This window comes from Euleptes europaea, chromosome 1 (assembly GCF_029931775.1).
Source record: "Euleptes europaea isolate rEulEur1 chromosome 1, rEulEur1.hap1, whole genome shotgun sequence".
Classification (NCBI taxonomy): Eukaryota; Metazoa; Chordata; class Lepidosauria; order Squamata; family Sphaerodactylidae; genus Euleptes; species Euleptes europaea.
This window is the reverse complement of record NC_079312.1, coordinates 35,517,485-35,544,188: the sequence shown is the minus strand read 5'-3', so window position 1 is coordinate 35,544,188 and position 26,704 is coordinate 35,517,485. Positions and strand designations below refer to the sequence as shown.

General features: G+C 46.5%; 1 protein-coding gene across 18 annotated transcripts in view; it reads left to right on the top strand.

Annotated features, from left to right (window-relative positions):
* Positions 1 to 6,320: 6,320 nt before the first annotated feature.
* CADPS (calcium dependent secretion activator) overlaps positions 6,321 to 26,704 on the top strand; it is a 460,327-nt gene continuing 439,943 nt past the window's right edge. For 9 of the 18 annotated variants that reach the window (XM_056867198.1, XM_056867197.1, XM_056867188.1 and 6 more), the window contains exon 1: positions 6,323 to 6,729. In XM_056867198.1, the coding sequence (XP_056723176.1) occupies positions 6,373 to 6,729 (357 nt within the window). In that variant the 5' untranslated portion in view covers positions 6,323 to 6,372. Of the gene's footprint in view, positions 6,730 to 26,704 lie in introns of all 18 variants that reach the window. The other 9 variants (XM_056867195.1, XM_056867194.1, XM_056867193.1 and 6 more) reach the window with 4 other exon arrangements.

Genomic DNA, 26,704 nt, shown 5'->3' with positions numbered 1-26,704 from the left:
ACATCACACCTAGGCTCCTGAGAGAGCAAGACAAAGATCATTTTGCTCCATTGACAGTAGGAAACAATGTATCATCCAGAAATAACCAGTATCACCATCATCTGGGATTCAATTTCAATTTGTTCTGTCCCAGCCATTTATCCATGACTGCCAGGCATTATCATCTGTGATAATGCTGACCTCACATGCATTTGGGATTTGCATAGTAATGTCACAAATCTACTGCGCCTCTAACATTTCATGGTGTTTGAAGCCTATTGTTTACAATTTCCCCCTTCTACTCATGTGTACATGTTTGTGTGTGTTTTGTTTTTAAAAAATGTTTTCAGTAAACAGACATTTTGACAGGAGATAATAACCGTCATTTCAGGCCATGCAGCAGGAAACCTACATTTGCCAAGTGAGGTCAGAGCTTTATGCATTGACGAACTGGTCTCCTGCCCATTCCAGCATTTGTCACTAGAAATCTGTTAAGTCTTTTACCTTTTATGCAAGGCTGTTTCTCTCACCGTCACCCTTCCGATGACTTCAGGTCTTTTTTTTTATTATGCATGCCGTTTCCAACCGTCAGAGGTCGCCTCACTCTTCCTGCTCCTTTCCGCACATTTTGCCCACATTTTCAGGGACCTGTTTTATCACGAATTTGAAAATGCGGGCAAAATGCGCAGAAATGCAAGGGCAGAGCAAGACGACATAGCAAAGGCCTTTAAAATACCACTGCGTTTCTGTATCTGTCTAATATGGCCCCTCAAGAAAATAATAGTTAGTGCTTTCATGGATCCATAATAGATAATTACACCATTAGCTAGTATGAAAAATTACTGCTTGGTGTTGCCTGTGGGTAATTGCAGCTCTTTTCCCTATTGCATTACAAAAACAGGCAGGTAGGTCATTTATTTTTGTACTTCTTTTGAAGTCAGCATTGAAGATCAGCATCTAATCAGATTCTCTTCCTCAGGTATCCCTTCATATTCTATATCTATAGACCACACATGTAGTTGTTAACTGGCATTGTAGTCTCCCCAGAAAAGACAGTAGCAGGATTGAATAAGCATGCCAACAGAAGGCTTGGCAGGAAGGAAGGGGAACAGTGGAGGTTAAATTCAAGTGTAAGCAACAGGTATGATGACCAGATCTCTGCACTAGAAGCTTCCACCACCTCCACTTCCAGTATTATCTCAAGTTCCCTCCCTGGAATCAGTCCTGGTTGGCTCTTTTATCTGTCACAACATGTGGAGAGGGTTAAGTATTCAGCAGTTGTCGATTAAATATGAGACATGGTTCCCAAGCACTTTAGAGGGATGTGAAGCCGCCACCAGGCAATTTCTTCCTTTTGTGCAACATGCCTGTTCTCTACAATTCCCATCACCCACCTCCCCCATAAGAATGCACAACCTGAGGCCAGAGATAACACCTCATGCTGAACGTCCTATCCTTTCAGCTACAGGTGTCCTGGCAGGCCTTTATATAGAACAAGAAGAGTTGGTTTTTATACCCCTCTTTTCTCTACCAAAAGGAGTCTCAAAGTGGCTTACAGTCACCTTCCCTTCCCACAACAGACACCTTGTGAGGTAGGTGAGGCTGAGAGAGTTCGGAGAGAACTGTGACTAGCCCAAAGTCACCCAGAAATAGGGTTGCCAGGACCCTCTTTGCCAACAGCGTGAGGTTTTTGGGGCGGAGCCTGAGGAGGGTGGGGTTTGGAGAGGGAAGGGACTTCACTGCCATACAGTCCAATTGGCAAAGCGGCCATTTTCTCTAGGGGAACTGATCTATATCGGCTGGGGATCAGTTGTAATAGCAGGAGATCTCCAGCTAGTACCTGGATGCTGGCAACCCTACCCAGCAAACTGCATGTGTAGGCATGGGGAAACCAACCCGGTTCACCAGGTCCGCTGCTTAGGTAGAAGAGCAGGGAATCAAAACAAGTTATCTGGATTAGAATCTGCCGCTCTTAACCACTACACCGTGCTGGCTCTCAGTTTATGTGGATTGTGCTTATGTGGGCTGTGATTGGATACAGACTTGGTTGGAATTCTAAGTTTTTCAGGGGCAACCCCACAATTACGTACCAACCCAGGGAAGTGTGCCTGGCCCCCTCACTCTTGAAAGCAGCTGAAGATGGTTTCATTCCTGACAGAATTCAATTAATTTCAGTTCTCCTGCCTACGGGCAGTTTTAAAAATATTCATTTTATATACATAGTTTTCTATATTTATTGTGTTCCATTGCTGCTTATATTGTAAGCCACCTTGAGTTCCTGTATGGTAGAAAGTGGGCTAATAAGTGTTCTATAAAATAAGAACATAAGAACATAAGAAAGGCCATGTGGGATCAGACCAAGGCCCATGAAGTCCAGCAGTCTGTTCACATAGTGGCCAACCAGGTGCCTCAAGGAAGCCCACAAACAAGATGACTGCAGCAGCACCATCCTGCTTGTGTTCCAGAGCACCTAATATAATAGGCATGCTCCTCTGATCCTGGAGAGAACAGGTATGCATCATAATCATGACTAGTAACCATTCTTACTAGTAGCCATGAATACCCCTCTCCTCCATGAACATGTCCACTCCCCTCTTAAAGCCTTCCAAGTTGGCAGACATCACCACATACAATACATAAACAAATAAGCTGCCTTGGGGCTTATTGGGTGTGATGGGAGGTGTGTGGAGGGGGGGGAGTTGTCCTGTCATTCTCTATATGCTCTGTGGGTCCATTGAGGATGCATTGAGCAGGGGGTTAGACTAGATGGCCTGCATGGCCCCTTCCAACTCTATGATTCTAGGCTTCAGCATTACTCCCTTACAATTTCAGAGACTATCAACAGAATCCTATGCAAAAAATGGTCTGGAGAAACTCTGCCTAGGATTGTGCTGGAAATCTTGTAAAACTCCTTTGTTGTTCTGAACCTAATAGGAACTTGAGCAACAGAGGGCTAAGAGGGAAGGACAGTATGAAGTTTGTGATTAACTGGGCTGTTCAACCATGAAGACGGGGCTGGGGGGGCGGAGCAGAAATCCTACCTCTTGCTAATGCTGTTCAAATCATGCCCCTTCTCTGACATTTATTAAGCAACCCCAACAAAAACCTTCATCAAATATCATATTTCATAATGGATTCACTGTATTCTCACTGCTTGGGTGGAATTAATGTGATTTCAGCCTTTTTACTGGAAAGGCATACTCTGGCTAGAATATTAGTCATTTCCCCCCCTCTCTTTTTTTGCTATAAAATTATCTTCTGGGCTAAGTGAAAATACAGAAGTTGGTGGAACTAATGTTTCGTATGGAGTCCAGCTTGCTGCTGGCATGGCATGTTTGAATACTACTTATCACATCTATCTGTCAACATACCTTGTGTGTATAGGGCATACACATTGTTGTAATGCTTCCTTACAAGTGTCTTGCAAGACAAGCTGGTATTATACCTGTAATTAGGGTTGTCAACTCCTGAACATTAAGGGTGGAGGCTGGGGTTTGGGGCGGGGAGGGACCTCAGAAGGATATAATGCCCTGGAGTCCATCCCCCAAAGAAGCTGTGCCCCCCTTCCCCTGAGGGGGGGAGGGGGGATGTCTAAGGGGGGGAGGGGCATTTGGGGGGAGAGGCCAGACCCGGGGGGTGGGGGGTTGAATGCTTTCTGGAGGGGTGTTTTGGGGGGAGGACTGAGGGGTTGGAGGGGCAGGCAGTGACAGGGGGAGGGGCTGTGGCTCAGTCTGTAGAGCATCTGTCTGGCATGCAGAAGGTCCCAGGTTCAATCCCCAGCATCTCCAGTTAAAGGGACTAGGCGAGTAGGTGATGTGAAAGACCTCTGCCTGAGACCCTGGAGAGCTGCTGCCAGTCTGAGTAGACAAGGCTGACTTCGATGGGCCAAGGGTCTGATTCAGTATAAGGCAGCTTCATGTGTTCATGTGTTCAAGCCATGTTATCCAGGGAAACTGATCTCAGTCTGGAGATCAGTCGTAATCCCAGGAGATCTCCAGGCCCCACCTGGAGGTTGCCAACCCTATACTGTATTTCACCCGCTGACAGCGACAAGATGTGAATTGGCTGACTGTTTACACTTTTAGTTACCAGTTCTCCATTCAGTTTATTAAAAGTGGTAGTTACGTTTTCATTCTAATTTTAGCTCCTGCTCTCCAAGCTCTTCCTTCTACGTGGGACTACTCCAGAGTAAGCTGCAGTTCTTCTTTGTACGAACGCCTTCTCAGACGTGGGAAGAAACGCACCTGCTCAAAGCGCAGCAGGAAAGAGATTGGCTTTCTCTCTCCCCCCCCCACCTTGCTTTCCCGTCGCTGTCCTGAGCTCTTCGGTCCCGATCCGTCCTTCCTTTTCCTTTCCCTGCTCCATGGCGGATCCGCCTTCCCTGTTGATGTGGTAAACGGGGGTTCATGGGGGAGAGAGAGACCAGAGATCGTTATCAAGAAAAACAGTTTATTCCAGCTGGTCGCCCAGTTGCTCCAGCAAGCAAAATAACTGGGCCCCGATTTTACTGGGGCTCACACTTTTAACCAAAATCGACGCCTTGAGAGGTCGTGACAACATTCCACGCCTATCAGGTTATTTACAAAGACTGGAGCCTCTAGAGCTCAGGCAGTTATTTCCAGTTCCAGTTCTCGTTATTGTTCACAGTAACTTTCCCCTGACACTTACCCTACTAACTTAGCACACACACACAGCTAGCTAGTACCCAGGCAGACATTCTTCCCCTGTAGTCAAAAAGGGCAAGAGTCCAGTAGCACCTTAAAGACTAACAAAAATATTTTCTGGTAGGGTATGAGCTTTTGTGAGCCGCAGCTCACTTCTTCAGATACAGCTAGAATGTGACTCCATCGGTCTTTAAGTAGAGGAACAGTATGTAAATGTGAATAGCAGGCTGGATGGGATTAGGTGTGATATGCAGAAGAGTCCGTGATGTCCAGGGGAGAGATGGGTGTGGAGAAATCAGCATTGGTAACGGGCCATGAATGCAAGGTCTTTATTCAGCCCAGGTAAATGCATTGACTTTAGTTTGAACATCCACTGTAATTCAGCAGTTCTAGCTGTATCTGAAGAAGTGAGCTGTGGCTCACGAAAGCTCATACCCTACCAGAAAATATTTTTGTTAGTCTTTAAGGTGCTCCTGGACTCTTGCCCTTTTTGACTACTGCAAACCGACTAACACGGCGACCCACTGTGAATTCTTCCCCTGGTAACTCAACACACACACACACACACACACACACACACACACACACACAGTTATCCTGCCCAGCAACAAGCTAATCCCTTGCTGTCCTAATACATTTTCAACGCATTTACAGACAGGAAAAGAGGTTATTACAAACTTATTAAATCGGACGGCTTAAACGGATCTTCCCTATGCAGGGGGAAATCGACCTTGCTGTCGCACCGTCCTCACCAACGCAACCGCCCCTTCCCTCCCAGTCCCTGCGAACCTCCCGGGCGGCCCCTGCCCTCTCCTCTCCGCCACACCCCCCCCCCTTGCAACCATGGTCCCCTTTCCTCCACCCCTGCCATCCCCGAGCTTCCCTCTCCCCGCCTCGCCTTCCCCGCCCGCCTTCCCGGGGCGCTTCCTTTCGGCAAAGCCGCTCCCAGCCGAGGTGAAGCGGGGAAGGAGCAGGCGCGCGGGCGAAGTAAGGGCAGCCGCCTCCTTGGGGGCTTCGCCTTCCCCCCCCCCCACGGTCACGTGCCTCGCTCTTGACTTGGAGGAGGGGGGGAGGAAGAGGCGGGGGGGGAGAAGGGGAAGGAGCGCCGCGCGTGCGCAGACCGGGGGGCTGGGGCAGCTGCCTGCTGTCGTCGCCGCGGCGCTGGCCGCTCCAATGCCTGCGCGCCGGGCTGCTCCCCACTAGCACCCTGGACAGCTCCTCTCGGCCTGCCTTCGCTCTCGCGGCGGGCTGCTTCGACCGCTGGCAGGCAGGCAGGGCAGGCAAGGCAGGCAAGGCAAGGCAAGGCAGAGCCCGCCTCTCTGGAGCCCAGCCGCCTTTGCTGCCCGGGCAGGCGAGAGTTAAAGCCGCCGACCCACGTAAGCGCTCCTGGGCTCCGGCCCCGGCTGGGGAGATCGGCGCTGCCTCCTTCGCCTCCCCGCGCCTGGCTGGGCATCCTTCCCCTCTCCCCAGCAGGCGCCCCGGTGGGGCTTTGGGAGCCAGCTCGGAGCTCAGCAGACAGAGGGGGGTGGCGGCAGAGGAGGAGGAGGTCCCCTCCCCTTCTGCCGGGCCTCCTTGGGCAGGTTGAGCCGGAGCAGCAGGCGAAGGGAGGGCACCTCGGACTCTTTGTGCCGCCGCCGGCCTCCCTCCCTCCCCCCCCGCCCGCCCCTCTCCTTAATCCTTTTGTCGTTTCCCTCTTAGAGCTGCGGGCGAAGGCGGCTTCGCAGCCAGCATGTTGGACCCGTCGTCCAGCGAGGAAGAGTCGGATGAGGTGGTGGAAGAGGAGAGCAGCAAGGAGGTGCTGGCCCCGGCCGCCCCGGGGGCCCGGCTCTCCCCCAGCCGGACCAGCGAGAGCTCCGGGGGCGGGGGCGGGGGGCTGCAGCCCAGCAGCCGGAGCGGCAGCAGCGTCCGGCCTTCCAGCCCCAGCCCTTCGGTGGTGAGCGAGAAGGAGAAGGAAGAGCTGGAGAAGCTGCAGAAGGAAGAGGAAGAGAGGAAGAAGAAGCTGCAGCTCTACGTCTTCGTCATGAGGTGCATCGCCTACCCCTTCAACGCCAAGCAGCCCACCGACATGGCCCGCAGGCAGCAGAAGGTAAAAGCCCAGCTGGGGAGGACAATAGAGGGAAGGAGGGTGGGGAGGGGAGCAGTGCCCGGTGCTTGGCACAGGCAGGAGAGGCACCCCTCCAGACAGAGTTAATGCTGCTGCTCAAAGTTCCTCTGAGGGCTGGAGGGGTCTAAGCGATGTAAACAGGATCCCTCCCTGCTGGCCTTATGACTGGTGGCGGTTTCTCTAGCCTGAAAAGGGAGTTGAGGGCCGTGACCTCCTCCCAGGGAGGTCATTCCTAGTACCCTAAGATGACCGCAAAGGAACTTGCTTGTAGTTCAGTCGGCTTTGGAGTCCAGGTTGGCCCTGGTCCGAGTCCAGCTCCTTGTCTGCCACGCTACGTTGATGAAAACTTGGCTGATAGAGCAAAGGCTGGGAGAAGCCTGCAGCAGTCGAATGCACCACAAGAGGTGAGGGGGGCAGGAAGGACACAAGGGGGACATGAGAAGAGGCCTGTGCACGCCTCAGGACAGAGGATGGTGGTGACACTGCCAGCAGCAGAGGACACGGGGGGGGGGGGGGAGGTTTAGCAGAATCATCCCCAAAAGTGGGGGAATAAAACCTAAATGCAGCCCAGGATAACAAAGTCTTGGCACTACTTCCCCACCAGGGTCAGGATAACATTGACCATGGACAAAAGTCCCTTCTCTAGTCAGGTGATCTGTATCATCCCTTGGCCACTTTCCTCTTGTGCCTTATGTAATTGCGGCAGTTGCCAGAGGGGCCTGTCCCTTCCCAATAGAATCATCCACAAAGAGAGGAAGGGGGGGAGAAGAGAATTACAGCAAGATTTTTCTCAAGTCCCGCAGGGCTCCTTCGGGTCTCCTCTGCCTTTCTCTCCACTCCCCTCCCCGTCCAAGGTGACGGGCGCTGCACCCGCCTGGGGAAGCAGCCAAGCTGTTGCTCTCCGGGAGATCTGAGCAAAGGTTATGCTGGCCCAGTTGCCTGCCGTGCTCATGCTACTGCGAGAACCAATTATTGCATCAAAGCTTTTGTGTCCCTGCTGGAGAAGCCCCAGCCATAAGCCTGCTTGGTGCTGAGTTTGATGTCTAACAATAGCCTAACATGCTTCACGCTAAGTTCAGCTCACTTTCTTTGGCTTCTCCTCCCCCCCCCTCCTATCGGGAACAGCATCGCAGATGAGTTCTGCATAATGCTTAGACCAAGTAGAGTAGAAACTGTAGAACCCACACTTTGGATTGAATTGTTGCATGTGACTGAATCCGTACAAATCCCCCATGCTCAAATAAAACAAAATCTATTAGGGGCTGTGGGTCAGTGGTAGAACATCTGCTTTGCTAGCTGAAGGTTCCAGGTTCATTCCCTGCCATCTACAGTGAAAGGTATCAGGTGGTAGGTGATGTCTATGATTTCCTGAGACCCTGGAGAGCTGCTGCCACTCAGAGTAGACACTGCTGACCTTGATAGACCAAGGGTTTGACTCAGTATAAACAGTTTCCTGCATACTATTGAGTTTTCATACATTGGAAGGGGAATGAAAGGCCTTTACTTCCATTTGCTTAGTCTCTATTGCCATCCTAGCTTTTTAAAACAGAGATGGATTAATCTAGTAATGATTCTTCTGCATCCAGTGCTAACGTCTTTTCTCGTTATCATTGAACACATTTAATATAAGACATTCTTTATCCCTGTTAGTTTGTTTGTCCTGGTTAAGAGCTCCATATGGCATTGCAGATATCCTGATTTTACAGACAGGGAACTGAGGCCAAGTGACAGGAAGTGACTTTCCCAAGGTCAGCCAGCAAGTTCCTGTCAAAGCAAGGGTTTTCAGTGCATCTTAGATCCATGTCCAAAATCATTAGCTTATCAAACTGAGCACACAATGTTATATGATGCATAGCCTATCCTGAACTTGGTTACTTGGAATTACCCCCTCAAAGTCAAATGGGACTTTGTGGGACATACGCGTACAACATTAGCCTAAGAAACCAGTTTGGATCTCATGGAAATCAGCAGCAAAACTCCCACTGATTAATTTTTTAAAATATTTTGATACAATGAAAATATATTAATAATAAAAAGAGTATACATAAGAGGTACAAGGACATGTACCTCAGGGAGGGGCCATGGCTCAGTGGTAGAGCATCTGCTTGGCATGCAGAAGGTCCCAGGTTCAATCTCCGACATCCCCAGTTAAAGGGACTAGGCAAACAGGTAATGTGAAAGACCTCAGCCTGAGACCTTGGAGAGCCGCTGCCAGTCTGAGTACACAATACTGACTTTGATGGACCAAAGGTCTGATTCAGTATAAGGCAGCTTCATGTGTTCATGACGACATATCTACCTGAACCATAAAAAACCCTGTAAAATTAAGGAATCTGTTTCTCACATTTTGCTGCAAAACTCCTACAGATTGAATGCCTCTGAGTTGTGCTGTGAGGTTTTGCTACTCATTCATTGTGCAATTAAACCAGCATGTGGATTCCCGTATTACCGTCATTGAAGTAAACCTCAGGTTATGAAGTTCACAATTACTGAATGGTGGGTAGTTGTGACCCACAAGTGGCCTGGAGGGAGGGATAAGACTCTTAGATGACAAAGAGAATGAGAACACAACTCAGGCCTTTTTTGGCCAGAGACTGCTGCATTTCTGAATGAAAACCGGCTTACTACAGTCTGAGGAAACGTTCAGCAAGAGCACTGCTGTTACCTGCCGGATACATTTGCTAAAGCAGCACCACGATAGACAACAAAGTGCAAACCAACAGGAAGGAAATGGGGGGGGGGCTCAGGTGGGCTTGAAGTCAAGCAATACAGTTTGGCAGCCAATGAAAAGAATTGCTCTTGACATTTTCAATTATAAGGGCACGGTCATCTATCAGCTAGACAAACATGACAAACTCGTTCGGGTTTGTGTGGTTTGTCAGCTCCAAAACAGCTGCTGCCTTTATTGTTCTGTAGCCAGCCAAGCCGACTTCTCACGTGACCTGTTTTTTTTCCCTTTTGTACCATCCTGTTTTTGCCATCCTTTTTTTGGTCATCTTCTTTTTAATCTGTTTTATTAAAAGGAAAGCTTTAGGGGGACCCCCCCCCCAAATGGCTCCACTTTGACAAATGACCTTTCTAGACCACGAAGTCTTGAGGACATATTGACAGGAATGACATTTGTTCAGTTCTGTCGCACCACAAAGCTATTATTAGCCCATCAAAGCATAAGGCGGTAGAAAAGAATATCAGGGCAATGCAGTTGTAGGAAACAGTTTGATGCTTGTGGAAGGTCAAAAACTTGCACGCTTTTATTAGCTGTGTGGGTCCTACTGATAATAGCACGGGTTATCTTTTCTGTTTTGGCCTTGCGAATTGCATCATATCGCAACCAGCAGACGCTTTGCATGTTGTCATTTTTAATCCTAACGCCTTAGTAATTCTCCAGAAAAGAAAGTTGAAGATGAGACGTTCTGTGGGTTGTGCAAAGAAAACTTCATTTGGATGGGGAGGAAGGATTAGAAATGGGGAGCTCTGATAGGAATGACATGAATTCAAATGCCGGCTTGGTCAAGGATTTATTGAGCAGCCATGAGCCATTCATCCTACTTTGCTATCTGTAAAATGGGAACATTAATTACCTGCTCTACCAGGCTATTCTAAGGATACTGGAAAAAGATCATAAGGGCTTTATGCACTGTAGGAGAAAGAAATTAGTTATTTGGCAGAAATTGGTCAGATTCCACTGAATGAGAATGATGCACCTCAGAAAACCAGAAGAAAAGGCACTGGATTTTTTAAAAAGATGGTGTTTAAATAAGTATGAACAGATAAAGCTATCTTATACTGACTAAGACATTGGTCCATCAGTCCCAGTATAACCTCCTCTTGACTGGCAGGAGCTCTCTGGGGCATCTCTATGTGAGATTCTGTTGTCTGTAAATGTTGGGGACTGAACATGGGACCTTGCATATGCCAGGCAATGAGCTATTGTAGCCCCCATTTTATATGTCAAATTAGATCCGTTAAGGTAAAACACTTGCCTGTAAGTTGATTTAATCCTATAGAAGACACAGGTAGTAGATTGGCCAAGACCTTTGTTAAACTGAAGTAGAGAAAATGTGACAAAACCAGCTGAAAAGGCAGAGGGCAAAAAAATTGAAAGAGGTTGCATTTGTGAATTAAAGATAAATAGACTGATTGAGATACAGTAAAAGTAAGCTGATGTCATTTTTTTAAAATCAGCAGAATCAAACTTCTGAATTGCATAGGTGCTAAAGCTAAAGAGGAAAACTTTTAAACGATCTAGTATCTCAGACCTAGTTTAGAGAAAAAGAATGTCAGCTGTCTGCCTATAGTATCTCCAAAGGTATATTTTCTTAAATGAGTGCTTTCATGAAGGTTACATGAGAGAATTCCGCCTCGTGCTGTTACGTAGGCAAAATCCCCCTTGGCTTAAATGCTTTACCTGATATTTGCATCTCAGGACATCTCAACAGCATTGCAGCTAATTGTGACAAAGCCGTTGAGTGTGTTTGTATTTCTGTTTCATGAATCGGCAGTTTTTAATCACCAGGAGATTAAAAGGAGGGTTGAGTTGGGTTCATGCTCTTTCCATAGCCTGTTGTAATGGCCATAAATATGTCTAGATTTCGACAACTGGAATGGTCTTTCCAAGTTTTTTTTTTAAAAAATAGTGGTTGTGATACTAGCACATGTGCCTCGTCAAGACAGATTGGTTTTTTAGCAAATGTATTTGCTTTCCTACATTAAAATGACTCATTTGTTCCAGATCTGTGGGAACTGTTGACAGAGATTTTAGCACTCCGAGGCAGCTCAGAATTCACTTTGGCTTTGTTTTTTTTCCTACACACAACTTTCATTCCTCCACCATCCAAATGTCCTAGGGCCAGGTTTGCATAAGGAACAAGACAGCCTTTGGCACAGGAGCTCATGTTGATCAGGAACTGGGTACTGAAAGGTACAAGCATGGCTCCTTGTCTGTGTAGGACTCACACTGGCATTGACTGCAACTTTCCTAGCTTACTGAACAGGTAGTAAGAGAAGTGTTTGCTTCATGACACTTGCCAAGAGCCCTGGTGACTCTACTGGAGCAGTTACAAGAGCAAAGAAAATTAAATACAAACAAAAACAAAAAAACATTTCCCCTAGCATGAGGAATATATACAGGATAGGGTGGCCAGATCCCTCTTTGCTACCGGCGGGAGGTTTTTGGGCAGAACCTGAGGGGGGGGGTTGGGGAGGGACTTCAATGCCATAGAGTTCAATTGCTAAAGCGGGCATTTTCTCCAGGTGAACTGATCTCTATCGGCTGGAGAGCAGTTGTAATAGCAGGAGATCTCCAGCTATTGCCTGGAGGTTGGCAACCCTAAGTCACTGCATTGTAAGGGATTTTCCAGAGTCATGGTGGGGGAAGACACAGAGATATCAAATAAGCTAAGTAGGGTTGCCAGTTCTGGGTTAAGAAATTCCTGGAGATTTTGGGGGTACAGCCTCGGGAGGGGAAAGGGAAGAATTTTTGGAGGGGAGGGACTTTAGCAGGGTATCATGAACACATGAAGCTGCCTTATACTGAATCAGACCCTTGGTCCATCAAAGTCAGTACTGTCTACTCAGATCGGCAGCGGCGCTCCTGGATATCATAATGCCACAGAGTCCATTCTTCAAAGCAGCCATTTTCTGCAGGGGAACTTATCTCTATAACCTGGAGATCTGTTGTAATTCCTGGAGATTCCTGGCAACCCCATATCTGGGCCTAGTTTTATAGTTTTGAAAGAGCTGCCTGGAAGTATCTCTACCAGGATGGACCTGGCTATAGCTGCAATGGCCCAATACTTTGAAAAAGCTGCTTAGCACTGCTCTAGCATTCATTGTTCCCTTTAAAACCAGTAAAAGGTGGCTAGCATCTCCCAGTTTGGAGACTCCAGTGGACTCTCAGCAGCAGAGACAGCATTTGGTTATCAAGTTACCATCTTTGGTGCACAGAAGACAATGCCTGTGATTGCTGCCTCCTGCCGGTGGCAGACCTACACTTTTGGGATCCTGAAGTTTGAACTGTTATGGGAGCCTCTTCACAACCAGCAACAATAGGGCAACATTCAACAAGTTCCAAAGGGCCTTGCTGCCCTTGCAAGGACCTTGAGGCCCAAATGGCAGAGAACAGGGTGGTGGGGTGCTTGAAAATGGGCCACACAGTGAGCCCCTTCCCACCAGCAACATGGTCTGGGTAACCACTATTATCTTCTTCAGTGGGGTTGTTCTATGGAAGATGTATTGGTTCATTCTCTAATAGAGAGGTACAAGGTCATCAGATGGGGCTCGTTAGGATAAAGAGGTGAAAATCTGATTTTGGGTGTTAAAATGCACAAGCGAGACAAGTGCAGCCTGAATTGAGAATTCATATGTCTTTTTATGGATCCGATTGGCTCTAGCCTAAGGGCTGAGCTATAGAACTATTAAACCATGCACCAATGAAGGATTTGAGGATCCAGCTGCCAAAATGTAGGCTATGAATAGATTCTGCCGAGCTCAGGGAGCCCATACACCTGGGGGTTCAGGTGCTGCAAGCCCCTGAGAAAATTTTGAAATTTGACTAATTATAGGGACATTTGGAGGCCATATGAAATGGGTATTAGAGCATATTCTAAGGTCAATATTAAGTACTTCAACCCATTGGCTTATGATTCTATCACTAAAATAGCTTTATTTTAATAACAAACTCTTTTTAAAAAACTCCATCGATTTTGTTGAAAAATTCACTCACTAAAAAAAAGTTGCTTCAGGGCCCCTCCAGGATTAGGGGCCAAGAAGCATAAGCTTCATTAGTTTCATAGTAGATCTGCCACTGCCTCCTGCCATGTTGGCATCTCACTGCATCATCCATGAATACCTTCAGATATTTGGCTGCTGTTCTCTATCCAAGAAAGATGTGTCATTCATTTGTGTAGATATGAACTTGTGTTGGTTAGCATTGAGGCTGGTGCTATATCACCAATTCATTAGTGATCAGGAATAAGCCAGAGGGTAGCCATACTGACAGACAATCCCAAATTCTTCAAGACGCTTATGTCCCAGGCATACTGTGCCGAGCTCCAACAGGATCTCCTTGAACTGCATACAAGGACAGCAGAACAGCAAACTGGTCAGTAAGCACTGTGTGATGCACATAGAAACTAATTGTGTGTCGGGGGGGGGGGGCTCTAAATAGGCTGGGACTATCCAAGTAGAAAGATATTGTGGGGTCTCATCAGACTGCTCACTGAAGACCTTAGTTCAGTGTGTCATACAGGGAGGTGAAAAGCAAATTCAGTGATGGGGAGTGAAAAAGACTGGAATTCAGTGAAGGAGACTGGGGAAAAAAAACTCTAATGCGATTATATAAACCTGTAATGCAGCAACCTTTAGAATACTGTTTTCTGTTTTTGTAATCTCATCTGAAAAGAATACTCCATCTCCTGGGTCATTTTAATTGCTCATTTTTGGAACTTTTGTGGCTCATATGAACAAAAAGACAAGGAAGGAAGCACCAGTGTGGAGCAAGTTGACAGACTAGAATTCAGCTCCGCTCAAGAGATAGATCTACAGAAGTACTCTTCTATTCAATGCAGAATCAATGTATGGATTGTACTACCCTATACCATTAACTTAGATTAGACAGATTCATGGAGGACAGATCTCTCAGTGGCTAGCTAAATGGGACTCCTTTGTTCACCAGACACGATAACATCAATGTTTATAAGAACCTAAGTGTTGTGTTGCTAGTCTTGAGCAAAGGTCCATTTCATCCAGAATTCTGTTTGCAGTAGTAGCCAACCAGATGGCTCTGGAAACTCATACACAGAATACGACAGTGTTGAGTATCATGAATTGGAGAAAGCAAGATAAATGGCCATCACCATCATGTTTGGCTTGTGGGCTTCCAAAGGTATCTGACCAGCTACTGGACTAGATGGACAGTGATCTGATTCTCCAAAGCATTTCTTATTCTGGCAGTTCTATGAGAGCCAAAGTGATGACAGCCACTAGGATCTAGAAGACCTAGGTTCAAGTCTGCCAAGAAGCTTGCTGGGTGACTTTGGGGCCCATCACTCTTTCTCTTGTCATAGCCTACCTCATAGGGTTGTTGGGACAGTAAAATGAGAAAGAGAGGAGCAATATACACTGCTATGAGCTCCTTTGAGGAAGGGGGAATGAAATGCTACAGATGTACATGTTCTGATGGACAATGATCTTATGCTATGCTTGTGTCTACCTTCAGTTGAGCAGAAAACAGTGCTTTGGTTTCATCAGCCTGAAAAGTGTGATATGAGCAAACTAAAATTACTGATAGAATTGTGATATCATTGTATGCACTTTGGTTAAACGCTAATGACAAATATGAAAGCTAGAAGAATTGTGGAAGTTTCTGAGATTGCCACCTTCACTGGCTTTATAGTGTTCATCAACTATTCTTAAGGGCTGTTAACAGGCCTGGAAGGGGGGTGATGTCCTGTCCCTTTAATCAAGGTTTAATAGGATGTTATTGACTTCCAGGTGACGTTATTTACTTCCATGAAAGGGACAGGTCGTTTTTCTCCAGGCCTGTTGGCAATTCTGACTATTACCACCACCGCTACCCTGCTACCCCCCCCCCCAAAAAAAGGAAAGGAAAGGAAATTTATTTTAGTGGATTTGCTTCTATTTGTATTAGTAGTATACAGGTGTTCGAATTACACAGGACATGTCCTGAAACAAATTATCAAAATGAAAATGGGCAAGACTAATTAGTGGAATGTGACTTTTAGGATTCAGGGAGACAAATTGAGTAACCAGAGAGGAGATTACAGCCTGTGGTAGAAGTCCTTAAAGTGAATAAATATATTGGTACAGAGAGAATTTAGGACAGCTTTTTTACCTAAAGGCTCACAGTCTGAAAATAGGCAAGGCACCAGAGGGAAGTGCGCAGGGATGACAGAAAGGGAGCTTGGGATATACAAGCAAAGGTTAATGCCCCCCAGATTCTAGGTTCCCCCTTCTGGGGACAGAGATTTTAAAAATTAGAAGGATTTGGGGCCTAGCTGACTGAAGAGAGATGCTAGTCTGATGGACCATCCCTCCAGTTATTCAACAGGCACTCCTAACCTTTAGCGGCTGGTGTAGTCCTTGACTGAAGAGAAGATGTTGGGAGACACATGTGCTCAAATAACACTTTCTTGAGAGTAAGCCCTACTGAATAATATGAGACTTACTTCTGAATACATCTGCTCAGGACTGCTCCCACAGAGTCGCAACCCTAAGAACACTTTCCTGGGAGGAAGTGTCACTGAATAAAATGGAACTTGGTTCTCAGTAGGCCTGTTTAGGCAGAGTGGTAAGGTCTTCCCAAAAAGTCATTTTGGAAGATTCAGTAGATGTTCTGAAAATCCGCCTGCTTGTGATACTTGGGGCTGAGAATGTAGTCTCTCCGAGGTCAAATTGCCTAAAGATACTGGAATATTCTCTGTGTGAGAGAAACCTTTCCCCGTAGCATATGGCTTGGCTCACTTGAAGGAGTCATTTGTAGCTTTTTGGCCTATTACCTTCTACTGTTTGGACAGAGGCGTTGCTCGGTGGTAGAGCAACTGCACTGCAGGCAGAAGGTATCAGGTGAAGTTGAAAGACCAGGCAGTAGGTGATGCAAAAGATTTCTATCAAAGACCCTGGAAATGTGTTGGCAGTAAAATTGCCAGCTCCAGGTTGGGAAATACCTGGAGATTTTTGGGGTGGAGCCTGAGGAGGGCAGGGTTTGAGGAGGGGAGGGACTTCAATGCTATAGAGTCCAATTGCCAAAGCAGCCATTTTCTCCAGATGAACTGATCTCTATCGGTTGGAGATCAGTTGTAATAGCAGGAGATCTCCAGCTCATACCTGGAGGGTGGCAACTCTAGTTGGCAGCTAGAGTAGACAATTATGACCTTTCCAGGCCAGTGGTCTCACTCGATGTATGAGTCGACTTGATATGATCAGAGGGATAGTACAGATATATCTGTGAGTGAGCTAGAGAATACATGCATCTGCTTTTTGCCTGGGGGTTGAATGAATTGGCCTCTTAGTCCAATCCAGCTATTCACCAATTACATTTTTATCCCACCCTCCTCCAAGGAGCGCAGGGTCGCATACTTGGCTGTCTTGACCTCCATTTTGTCCCTAAACAACCTTGTAAAGGTAGGTTAGGCCTCACAGAGAGAGACTGAGACAAGGTCACCCTGTGATCGTCCTGGCGGAAAGGGGATTTGAACCTAAGTTTCTGTGGTCCCAGGGCTACTTTATCCAATAGGCAATGAAGGCAATTGCCTCAGGCCCACCACTGTCAAGGGCCCTACCACAGACATGTAACACTGCCCATTTGTTTTCCTTTATGTGTTTATATGTGCACGCACATGCACGGTTATATTCATAACTGTGGGGCCACCTCTCCTGATATACCCCCCATAGAATGTTATGATCTTCTACTAACAATCTGCTGGTGGTCCCTGGCCCAAAGAGTGTCTGGCTATCCTCGACCAGGGCCAGGGCGATGACATAACATCACTTCTTGGAAAGTCCAGACATGACATCAGGCCTGTCTAGATAAAACCATAGAGTTTTTTTGGCACGACTGATGTGACTTCTGGGTTTTCTCTACAACTAATGTCATACCACTGGCCTGATAGCTATTTAATTTTTTTTCTCTAGCCAGTGTGGTATAGTGGTTAAGAGCGGTGGACTCTGATCTGGAGAACCGGGTTTGATTCCCCACTCCTCCATATGAGCAGCGGAGGGTAATCTGGTGAACTGGATTTGTTTCCCCACTCCTGCACATGAAGGCAGCTGGGTGACCTTAGGCTAGTCACAGCTCTCTCAGCCCCACCTACCTCCCAGGGTGTCTGTTGTGGGGAAGGGAAGGTGATTGTAAGCCGGTTTGATTCTTCCTTAAGTGGTAGAGAAAGTTGGTGTATAAAAACCAACTCTTCTTCACCTGTTGCTACACAAAGTGGTGGTGTGTGAAACAAGCGCTGGGGGTGTGGGATCCCCTGCCCCCACTAGGGGGCTGGCAAGCCTAGTATGGTCCTAGTCCGCCTGCTAACCATTACAGTGCTATTTCATAATCTTTTGGTCTTTAACTAGGTTATGAAAAAAGTCCTGCATACTATTTTTTAAAGGTGCTGTGCAAATTTCTGCTTAGGACAAACACCTGGAAGGAGAGAGATCATTCTGGAAGGAATATTAAGCCACAGAGGATCAGCGGCTATTGTTCATGATTACTTGTCTGTGCAAGTTCATTCAAGCTCTCCCAGCCCGTTTGATTTTATCCACATGGCTGCCGCGAAAGTGTCGGCTGCAATGCATCAGATAGACAATCAGTCTTTGACTGATGTGTTTCCTCCTATTCTGAATGCCTCCTATTTCATCTTACCGGCTGCTGTGGCGGAAATGTGTCAAAAATCCTTGTGTTTTATACCCTCACTGATACTCCTTTGGTATGTTTTGTTCTTTAGGATCAACAAGATAATAACTATCGATAAGTATCTGCAAGCGTTCCTGTTGAATCCTTGCTCTACACATTCAGAGGCAACGCCTTTCAGTATTAAATAGATACTGAATTGCTTTTTGTTTTCCTCCAAATAAATTTATCGCTGTAGCAAATCTACATACGGGCATGGTTGCTTTCAATCTTACACACAGTTCCTTTATCTTTTTTTCAGGTAGCTACTGAATTATGGGAGGCTGGGTACAAACGGTCATACTCTGCCTGTGAACGTCCCACGATGCATTTATACAACACTTTGTCTACCATAACAGTAAATTGTCAGACCCCTGTGAAGATGATGAAAGCCAAAATATCAGGCCACCCACAGGCTAATTGCAGGTCTCTACCTACTCAGAGGAGTTCCCAGATGCACAGAAAAAAATGGATTTGTAAACGAACTGAAAGAAAACCACCTTCACAAACTAGAGTGATAATGACTGAAAATGCTGTAGAAGGCGTGAGATTTTGAGAGTAAGAAAAAATTAAAAAACGGGAAGGAGAGATTAGCCTACTGTAACTTCATCTCAAATAGCTTACTGAATCCTAGAGGGGATGATTTTAGAGGATGGGGTGAGATGGTTCCTCATTTTGATAATCCCACACCTGCCCCCAGTTTGCTATAGGATCAAATAGGATCAAATAATAGTCTGGTTGAGAGCCACAAAACCAGGTGACTCACAGACAAGGTGGGGGTGATAGAGGACTCCCCTGATAGGAAGGGAAATGTGACTTTGTAAATTAAAGAAAAGAAAAAGAAAACAATCTTTCAAAATGTCTTGATGATACCTGAGAGCCAGCATGATGTAGTGGTTAGGAGCGGTGGACTCTAATCTGGAAAACCAGGTTTGATTTCTCACTCCTCCACATGAGCGGCGGACTCTAATCTGGTGAACTGAGTTGGTTTCCCCACTCCTACACATGAAGCCAGCTGGGTGACCTTGGGCTAGTCACAGTTCTCTCAGAGCTCTCTCAGCCTCACCTATATCACAAGGTGTCTGTTGTTGGGAGAGGAAGGGAAGGAGATTGTAAACCAGTTTGATTCTCTTTAAAAGATAAAGTCGGCATATAAAAACTAACTCTACTTCTTCTTCCTCCTCCTCCTCCTCCAGAGGGGACTGGATGTTGATGGCAACTGTGTCAGTGAAAAGAAACACAGGAGCAGGAGAAATCAGTCTGCTCAGCCTCTGGGGAGTTTATAGATTCCTGGAAGGGGAGATTTGAGGAAGGATTCTGAAATTCTTTCACTCTCACACACTGACAGGTTGCCAACAGCCTGGAGAAAAAAATGCCCTGAAGTCCCTTCCCCAAACCCCTCCTCAGGCTCTGCCCCAAAAATCCCCCGCCAGTGGCAGAGAAGGACCTGGCAACCATAAGCTGAACCTTTTCATGGAGGTATACAATGTCACCTAGTAAATAACATCCCATTAATCCTCTGTTAAAGAGACAGGGCTGTTTTTTTTTTCTCCAAGCAGTTGGCAATCATAATACAAACACATCTGGGGTAGCCAGCTGTGAGATCTCCCAGAATTATAACTGATCTTCAGACTGCAGAGATCAGTTCCTCAGGAGAAAACGGCCACTTTGGAGGGTGGAACTCTATGGCATTGTAACCTGCTGAGTTCCTTATCCTCCGTGAACTCTGCCCTGTCCAGGCTGCATCCCCAAATCTCCAGGAATTTCCATACTCAGAGATGGGAACCCTAACACACAGAGACCAGCAATAATTCTTCATAGACCCCCCCCCCCCGCTTGTTTTTTTACTCATTTGGGGAAAAATGTATTCCACGTTTTGAACCATTTAAGGTGTCTAATAAAAAAGGTAAAGGTCCCCTGTGCAAGCACCGGGTCATTCCTGACCCATGGGGTGACGTCACATCCCCACGTTTAGTGTGTGTGTGTTAAGTGCCGTCAAGTCGCTTCCGACGCATGGCGACCCTATGAATGAAAGTCCTCCAAAATGTCCTATCTTTGACAGCCTTGCTCAGATCTTGCAAATTTACTAGGCAGACTTTATATATGGGGTGGTTTGCCAGTGCCTTCCCCAATCATCTTCCCTTTACCCCCAGCAAGCTGGGTACTCATTTCACCGACCTCGGAAGGATGGAAGGGTGAGAAACCGACTTCTGTCGGGATCGAACTCAGGTCGTGAGCAGAGCTTGGACTGCAGTACTGCAGCTTAACACTCTGCGCCACGGGGGGCAGTTACAAGGTGTCTAATAGCAATAGCTTAAAACAATAATATCAAGCAACTGAAAAACATCTCGCCTCCAGTGGAAACCAAATGGTTAAGCGGCAGGCTGTCTGGCTACTCATGCACACAGAGCTGGTCTAGATGGGCCGTTGGTCTCCTCTGGCAAGGCAATCCTTATTTCTCGTGGAATGAAAATCCTCGCAGAATGCAGCATTCTGCCTCATTTCTTCCAGAAGGTTTGGATAAAATGTGCTTGAGAGGAGGAGAGTTATATCAACAGCACCCAAATGGGCAAACGCCTTGGGAATGCAAATTCCATCTTTACGTTCTCTGTTGTCAGAGAGAGAGAAAACGAAGTAGGGTGTTGTTGCGGTTTATGATTATATACCCAAGCGGGAGTGAGAGGCTCTGCCCCCTCCATGGCAGAGTTGTTCACAGTGCCATTCAGAGGTTTCCTGGGAGGTCCGTCTCATATGCCTGCTCCACAAAACAAAATAAACAGTTACATATTTATTTATAAAGTATTTATTTATTTAGGAAAAAATACGATGCTGCTTCTCCAAGGAACCTCCCTGAGGCAACTTACAAAATAAAATATATATTTTTAAAAAATATTAAAGTTATTAATCAAAATTTAACGTAGCATTAAAATCCAGCCAGAGCATCAAAACAAAACACTGAGCAACTGAAAACGAGTCTCACATGTTTCTCAGGCTAAAAGCAGACTGTAAGAATAATGTTAAAGGATAAAAACCCTAGGTAAAAATAAATGTTGTGGCCTGGTGCCTAAAGTAAAGTTGCATGGGGGCCAGGTGAGAGAGGAGTCCTAATGCTAGGGTTGTCAGCCCCCCCTCCAGAGGGGCAGATGATCCCTTGCCAAAGCAGGCATCTCCTGATGCCACTCTGAGCAGTGGTTTGAGAAAAAATGAAATGTAAAAAAAATAGCCATTTCCTAGCAGCACAATGTCACTTCTGAGAAAACCTGGGCATGACATCACACCTCTCTAGGAATGGGCCAGAACTCTGTAGTAAAGCCATAAAGTTTTCAGCGATTCCTAGAGGGGTCTGCTGTAATTTCCAGGTTTTCCCAGAGGGACATCACACAGTCGGCCATCCCCCATGTCCCGTCCCGCTCCAGTCTCCAACTGGATGCCAGGTTGGAATGGGAGCCCTACTTAACACAGCAGTGCTACATATGTTTCAAAGTTTGTTGTGTTTGTCTTCATAAAAGCACTCTTCAACTATGAACAAACTTCCAACAATATTTAAAGAAATTACAGAGGTTTTTTTCCAGTCTGTAACCTTCTCTCTCTCTGCTCAGGCTTATCTAATAGAGAACCAGAAATCAAGTCTTGTCCTTGCCTAATACTTGGCTCCCCCCATGAACTACATCATAATTTTCAGTATTGGTACAACATCTCCTGCCATGAGGGCTCTGTTAAGGCTATTCACATTTTCCAGGTATGTCTCAGCCAGCCCCCCTGCCATCAATCTTCACTGCAGCAGAAAAGGTTTTTACCGTATATACCCGTGTATAAGCCGACCCGCGTATAAGCCGAGGTGCCTAATTTCTCCCCAAAATGGGGAGAAATTAGGCACCCGCGTATAAGCCGAGGGTCGGGTTATAACTCCTCCCCCCCCCCCGCAGGCTTACCTGACCGGCTCCTGGCGGCGAAAAACGGCGCGGGCCTGGTGGGGGTGGCTTTCCTGCAGCCGCAGGACGCCGCCCCCAGGCCGCTCCGGGCGGCGGAAAGCGGCATGGGCCCGGCAGCCTCCCAGGCAGGCCCTGCTGACCGTTCCCAGGCCGCAGGAAGGCGAGCGGGCCGGCGGGGGGGGCGGCGGGGGGGCCCGCGAGGCCTGCCTGCTCCCAGGCAGGCCCCGCTGGCCACTCCCAGGCCGCAGGAAGGAGCGCAGACCGGCGGCGGGGGGGGGGGCGGCAGTGGTAACTTTTCCCTCCTCCCTCCTCCCTACCCTACCCTACCGTATTGACCCGCGTATAAGCCGAGTTGGCTTTTTTCAGCCCTTTGGGCTGAAAAACTCGGCTTATACGCGAGTATATACGGTAGGTGGTTTACACCTGGTAGAGAAATAATGGTGTGGGTTGCAGAAAGCGAATGCACCACCACCTCAGCAAAAAAGCTGGTACAGAAGTTACAGAAGTCATCCTGTCTTCTGATATAGCTAAAGCGAGTGATTCTGCCCCTGAGGGTGTTTTGCAGAGGAAAAATCTCCAAGGGACAGTCCTCGTCTAAAAAAAGGGCTTGAAGTAATTCATGTGGGAAACGAGAGTCCCTGCTATATAGATATAAAGATTGAGTCATCCAAACAAAATGGATGACTTAATTAGAACTCGGAGGAAGAAGCATGAATGACTAGAGGGAAGAGAGCAACAGTGGCACCGAGATGTTAGTTGTCCTACAATGGGAATGGAAGCTGGACTGGGCTAGGAACACATTACAGTGTTGTTAAGAAATTAAATTATATTTGAAACCTGGTTTTCTACTGTGAACATTGTGTCTGTTGTGGGGAGAGGAAGGGAAGGCAATTGTAAGCCAATTTGAGACTCCTTAAAGGTAGAGAAAATCAGGGCATAAAACCCCATTCTTTCTTCTTCTTCTTCTTCTTCTTCTTCTTCTTCTTCTTCTTCTTCTGCTGCTGCTGCTGCTGCTGCTGCTGCTGCTGCTGGAATTTGAATCCAACCCCCTGCATAGGGTTGCCAACCAGGTACTAGCTGGAGATCTCCTGCTAAATTTACAACTGACCTCCAGCCAATAGAGATCAGTTCACCTGGAGAAAATGGCCGCTTTGGCAATTGGACTATATGGCATTAAAGTCCTTTCCCACCCCAAATCCTGCCCTCTTCAGGCTCCACCCCCAAAACCTCCCAGTGGACTATATGGCATTAAAGTCCTTTCCCACCCCAAATCCTGCCCTCTTCAGGCTCCGCCCCCAAAACCTCCCACCAGTGGCGAAGAGGGACCTAGCAACCCTACCCCTGCCCAAGAACCTTCATTTAAAATAGGTTTCATACTACATTTGTAACGTGTTACAGAATGGATAACTTAGTGAACTCCCTCCCTACCCCCAGTGAGTTTTAAACAAATTCTCATGGGTCAATTAGTGAGAAGCTGCTTTAGTTGATGTCCTTCAAGTTTGGTGGAGGCATGTTGTCCTAGGAATCAACATCTTGGAGTGAGACAAAAGTACCCGGCACCTGGAATAGACTCATCACTGCAATTTATTGTGTTGCTCTCTTGGCTTGGCTTCTTAATTGGAGTGGATTTTAAATGTTTGTCATTCACTGTCTTTTTATATACTCTACCGCTTACTAAATCAGGGGAATGCAAATAAATAGGTTTCAAACCAGGTTCTTATTCAACCGTTTGAAGATTCATGGCTTGCTGTTTAGTGGTGGTGAAGCCTGCTGCCAGTTACTAATTTATAGGAAAATAAAACAGGAGTTCCATAGCACCTTGAAGACTTTTTATTTATGGCAACAGAAGCCTTAATGAGTCAGAGCTCACTTCATCAGATGTACATTAATGTACACCTATTAGGTTGATGCTTTTATGTTCATAACAGTAAGGCTGGGGCAGGACATATTTTTTTTTCTCCAGGCAGGTGGCAACCCTTTGTAGGATCCCCATAAAATGTAATGTAATACAGTATAAGCAGATACAGCAAGAGGTTACAGAAGGATAGTGGAACTTATTGACATCTATAAGGGAGTGGGATATACAAAATATTAGCACTTCCCAAGGAGTTATCAACCCAGTGATACTATGCTGGAAACTTGTAAATGCAAAGAAGTTTTCAGATTGTGTATGGGGGAGGTTATGCAGAACAGAAAACTGAGTTTTATTTATAGCCATATTCTGCATACTCTAGACACTTTCCCAGAAACAATTTGACTTGTGCTGTAATCATTTCAATTGCAGAACTATTACAAGTGGTAATCTTTTATCTACCTAATTCTGCAGCTGTGTCTTCTTTCTTTAATTTTTAGTCTTCTCTGAAACAATTGTAAAAGACTTGATCTGGAATATTGTTTCCCCCATGTGTACTTGTCCTGGGAGGACCAACCTCGAAGGAAAAAGTGCAAGATGTGGCATTTTAAAGTAGGAAAATTAGCGACTGGAATCCTGTATCGGCCCCATGATCACGCAAATGCTGCATTATTTATGATGTCATGCTAATTCACTTATATCCATGAACCAAGAATACGCGGTGACCCACCAATCCAAATGCGACCTACCCGGCATGTATTGAGGCTTGCCAAGTACAAGTTCTCTGTTGAGGGCCTCAATTAACATCAAAGGGACTATTATGCAGCAGAGGCAGGAAGTAGTTGGGCATAGGGTTGCCAGCTCTGGGTTGGGAAATACCTGGGAAATTTTGGGGGTGGAGTCTGGGGAGGGCGGAGTTTGGGGAGGGTGGGACTTCAATGGGGTACAATACCATAGAGTCCACTTTCCAAAGTTGCTGTTTTCTCCAGGGGAACTGATCTCTGTTGCCTGGAGATCAGTTGTAATCCCAGGAGATCTCCAGCTACCACCTGGAGGCTGGGGGCTGGAAACCCTAGTTGGGCACCATTCCATCATACCCGGATTGAGCTCCATCTGAGAATCCCATCCCTGTGGATCATGGTGCATGGCATTTTAATCGTCATTGTTATTGGATTTTAATTCCCATCAGATGCTTGGGAAGCCTATGTTTGTCTGGAAAGTAGGATAAAAATATAATAAATATGTCCAGTTAACTGTTCTGACAGTCCTACCCTGGCAGGGGGGAAAAACAGGAAATTGCTTAGGGCTGTCGACTTTTGAATGGGCCCTCTAACTTTGCTAGTCACAGCCATCAGATCTGCAGCATTTAGCAGGTGATCATATTTGTCTCCATGCAATGAAAAGTTTCATCTGCTAACTCAAGCCTATCAAGTGGTGGTGAGCTACATTGGTTTGATTTGTAGGGTTGCCAGGCTGCTGAAATTGGCAGGCAACCACCAGGCTCCTCGGAGTGGCAATCACGCATGTGCATGCAACATGTTTACGTCACAAAGCGTTTTGGGGGTTTGAGTGCTAAAACATCCCGGGGCGATGCGGTGCCTCTGGGGTAAACCCGGAAGTGATGTAATCGCTTCAGGCATGGCTATGTTTTGGGGGGTTGAGTGCTAAAGCATCCCGTCGCAATGTGGCACTTCTGGGGTAAACCCGGAAGTGACATAATTGCGTCAAGCACAGCTACGCATGTGGGATCACCGCCCCAGCCCAGCCCTGCCCCCAAAAAACTGCTGGTGGAGGGGGGGGGACCTGGCAACTCTATTGATTGGTAACAACAAGCTGTGTAGGGATAACTCCAAACAGTGAGCATCCAAATTAAAGAGAACCTCTTGATTTTAGAAAAGGTTGTGTGTCGGGGATAAATCTGGCAGGTTGCTTTATTTTTCTTGGAATAACTTTGTGCTGGAGCCTCTACCTAGCCAGGGCTCTCCATCCTCTTTTTCTTAACCATTCTTCCCAAAGTGAAGTCCATCAAACATTAACAGAATAGAATTATATTTGTCATAACTCCACAGCACCTGGTACCAAAACAGAACAGAACTTTATTGCAACATAAGCAAGGTCTAGCCTGGGCCCTTCTAAGCCATTCTAAGCTATTCTGAGGGGCAACGTAGTATTGTTAGCCAAATTGCTCTTTAACTTGGGAATTAGCAAGCAAGATGGCAAACTACAATATTTATATAGTGAGAGCAACCTTTGTATACCAGAGCCGGTAACTGTGACCTTTAAATAAAGACAGAAGCAAAGGATTCCGAATTAAAAGAGTTTATGTTGTTTTCTTTCAACTCAGTGATGCATACACACATACAGAGAAATCTAAGAAATTCAAAGAGAGTAGTACAAGCACAGATGCCAGTGTGGCAGGGATCGTTGATGGGGTGATATTTACCGTCCTTGAAGAGGTGTTGTCCAAGTTCATGTAGACTAAGACAGAAGAAATTAATAGGAAAGACGGGGGCAAGGGGTTCCAGTAGACTTGGACAGCAAGGCGGGAGGGAGCGTGGTAAGGCTGCGCAAAACCAAACCAACAGAGTAATGGGAAAGATACCAGGAAAGACCTAAGGTGAAGTTATGGGCTGGGGGCACCCCAGATATACTGTTTTTCTGGGGGTGGGGAGAGGGGGTTTACCCCTCCTAGGTTCCCAGGTGACAAAAGGTGACAAAAGGATTAATCTGTGGCTACCGGGGTGGGGATGGTGAGAATTTGGAAATCTATTC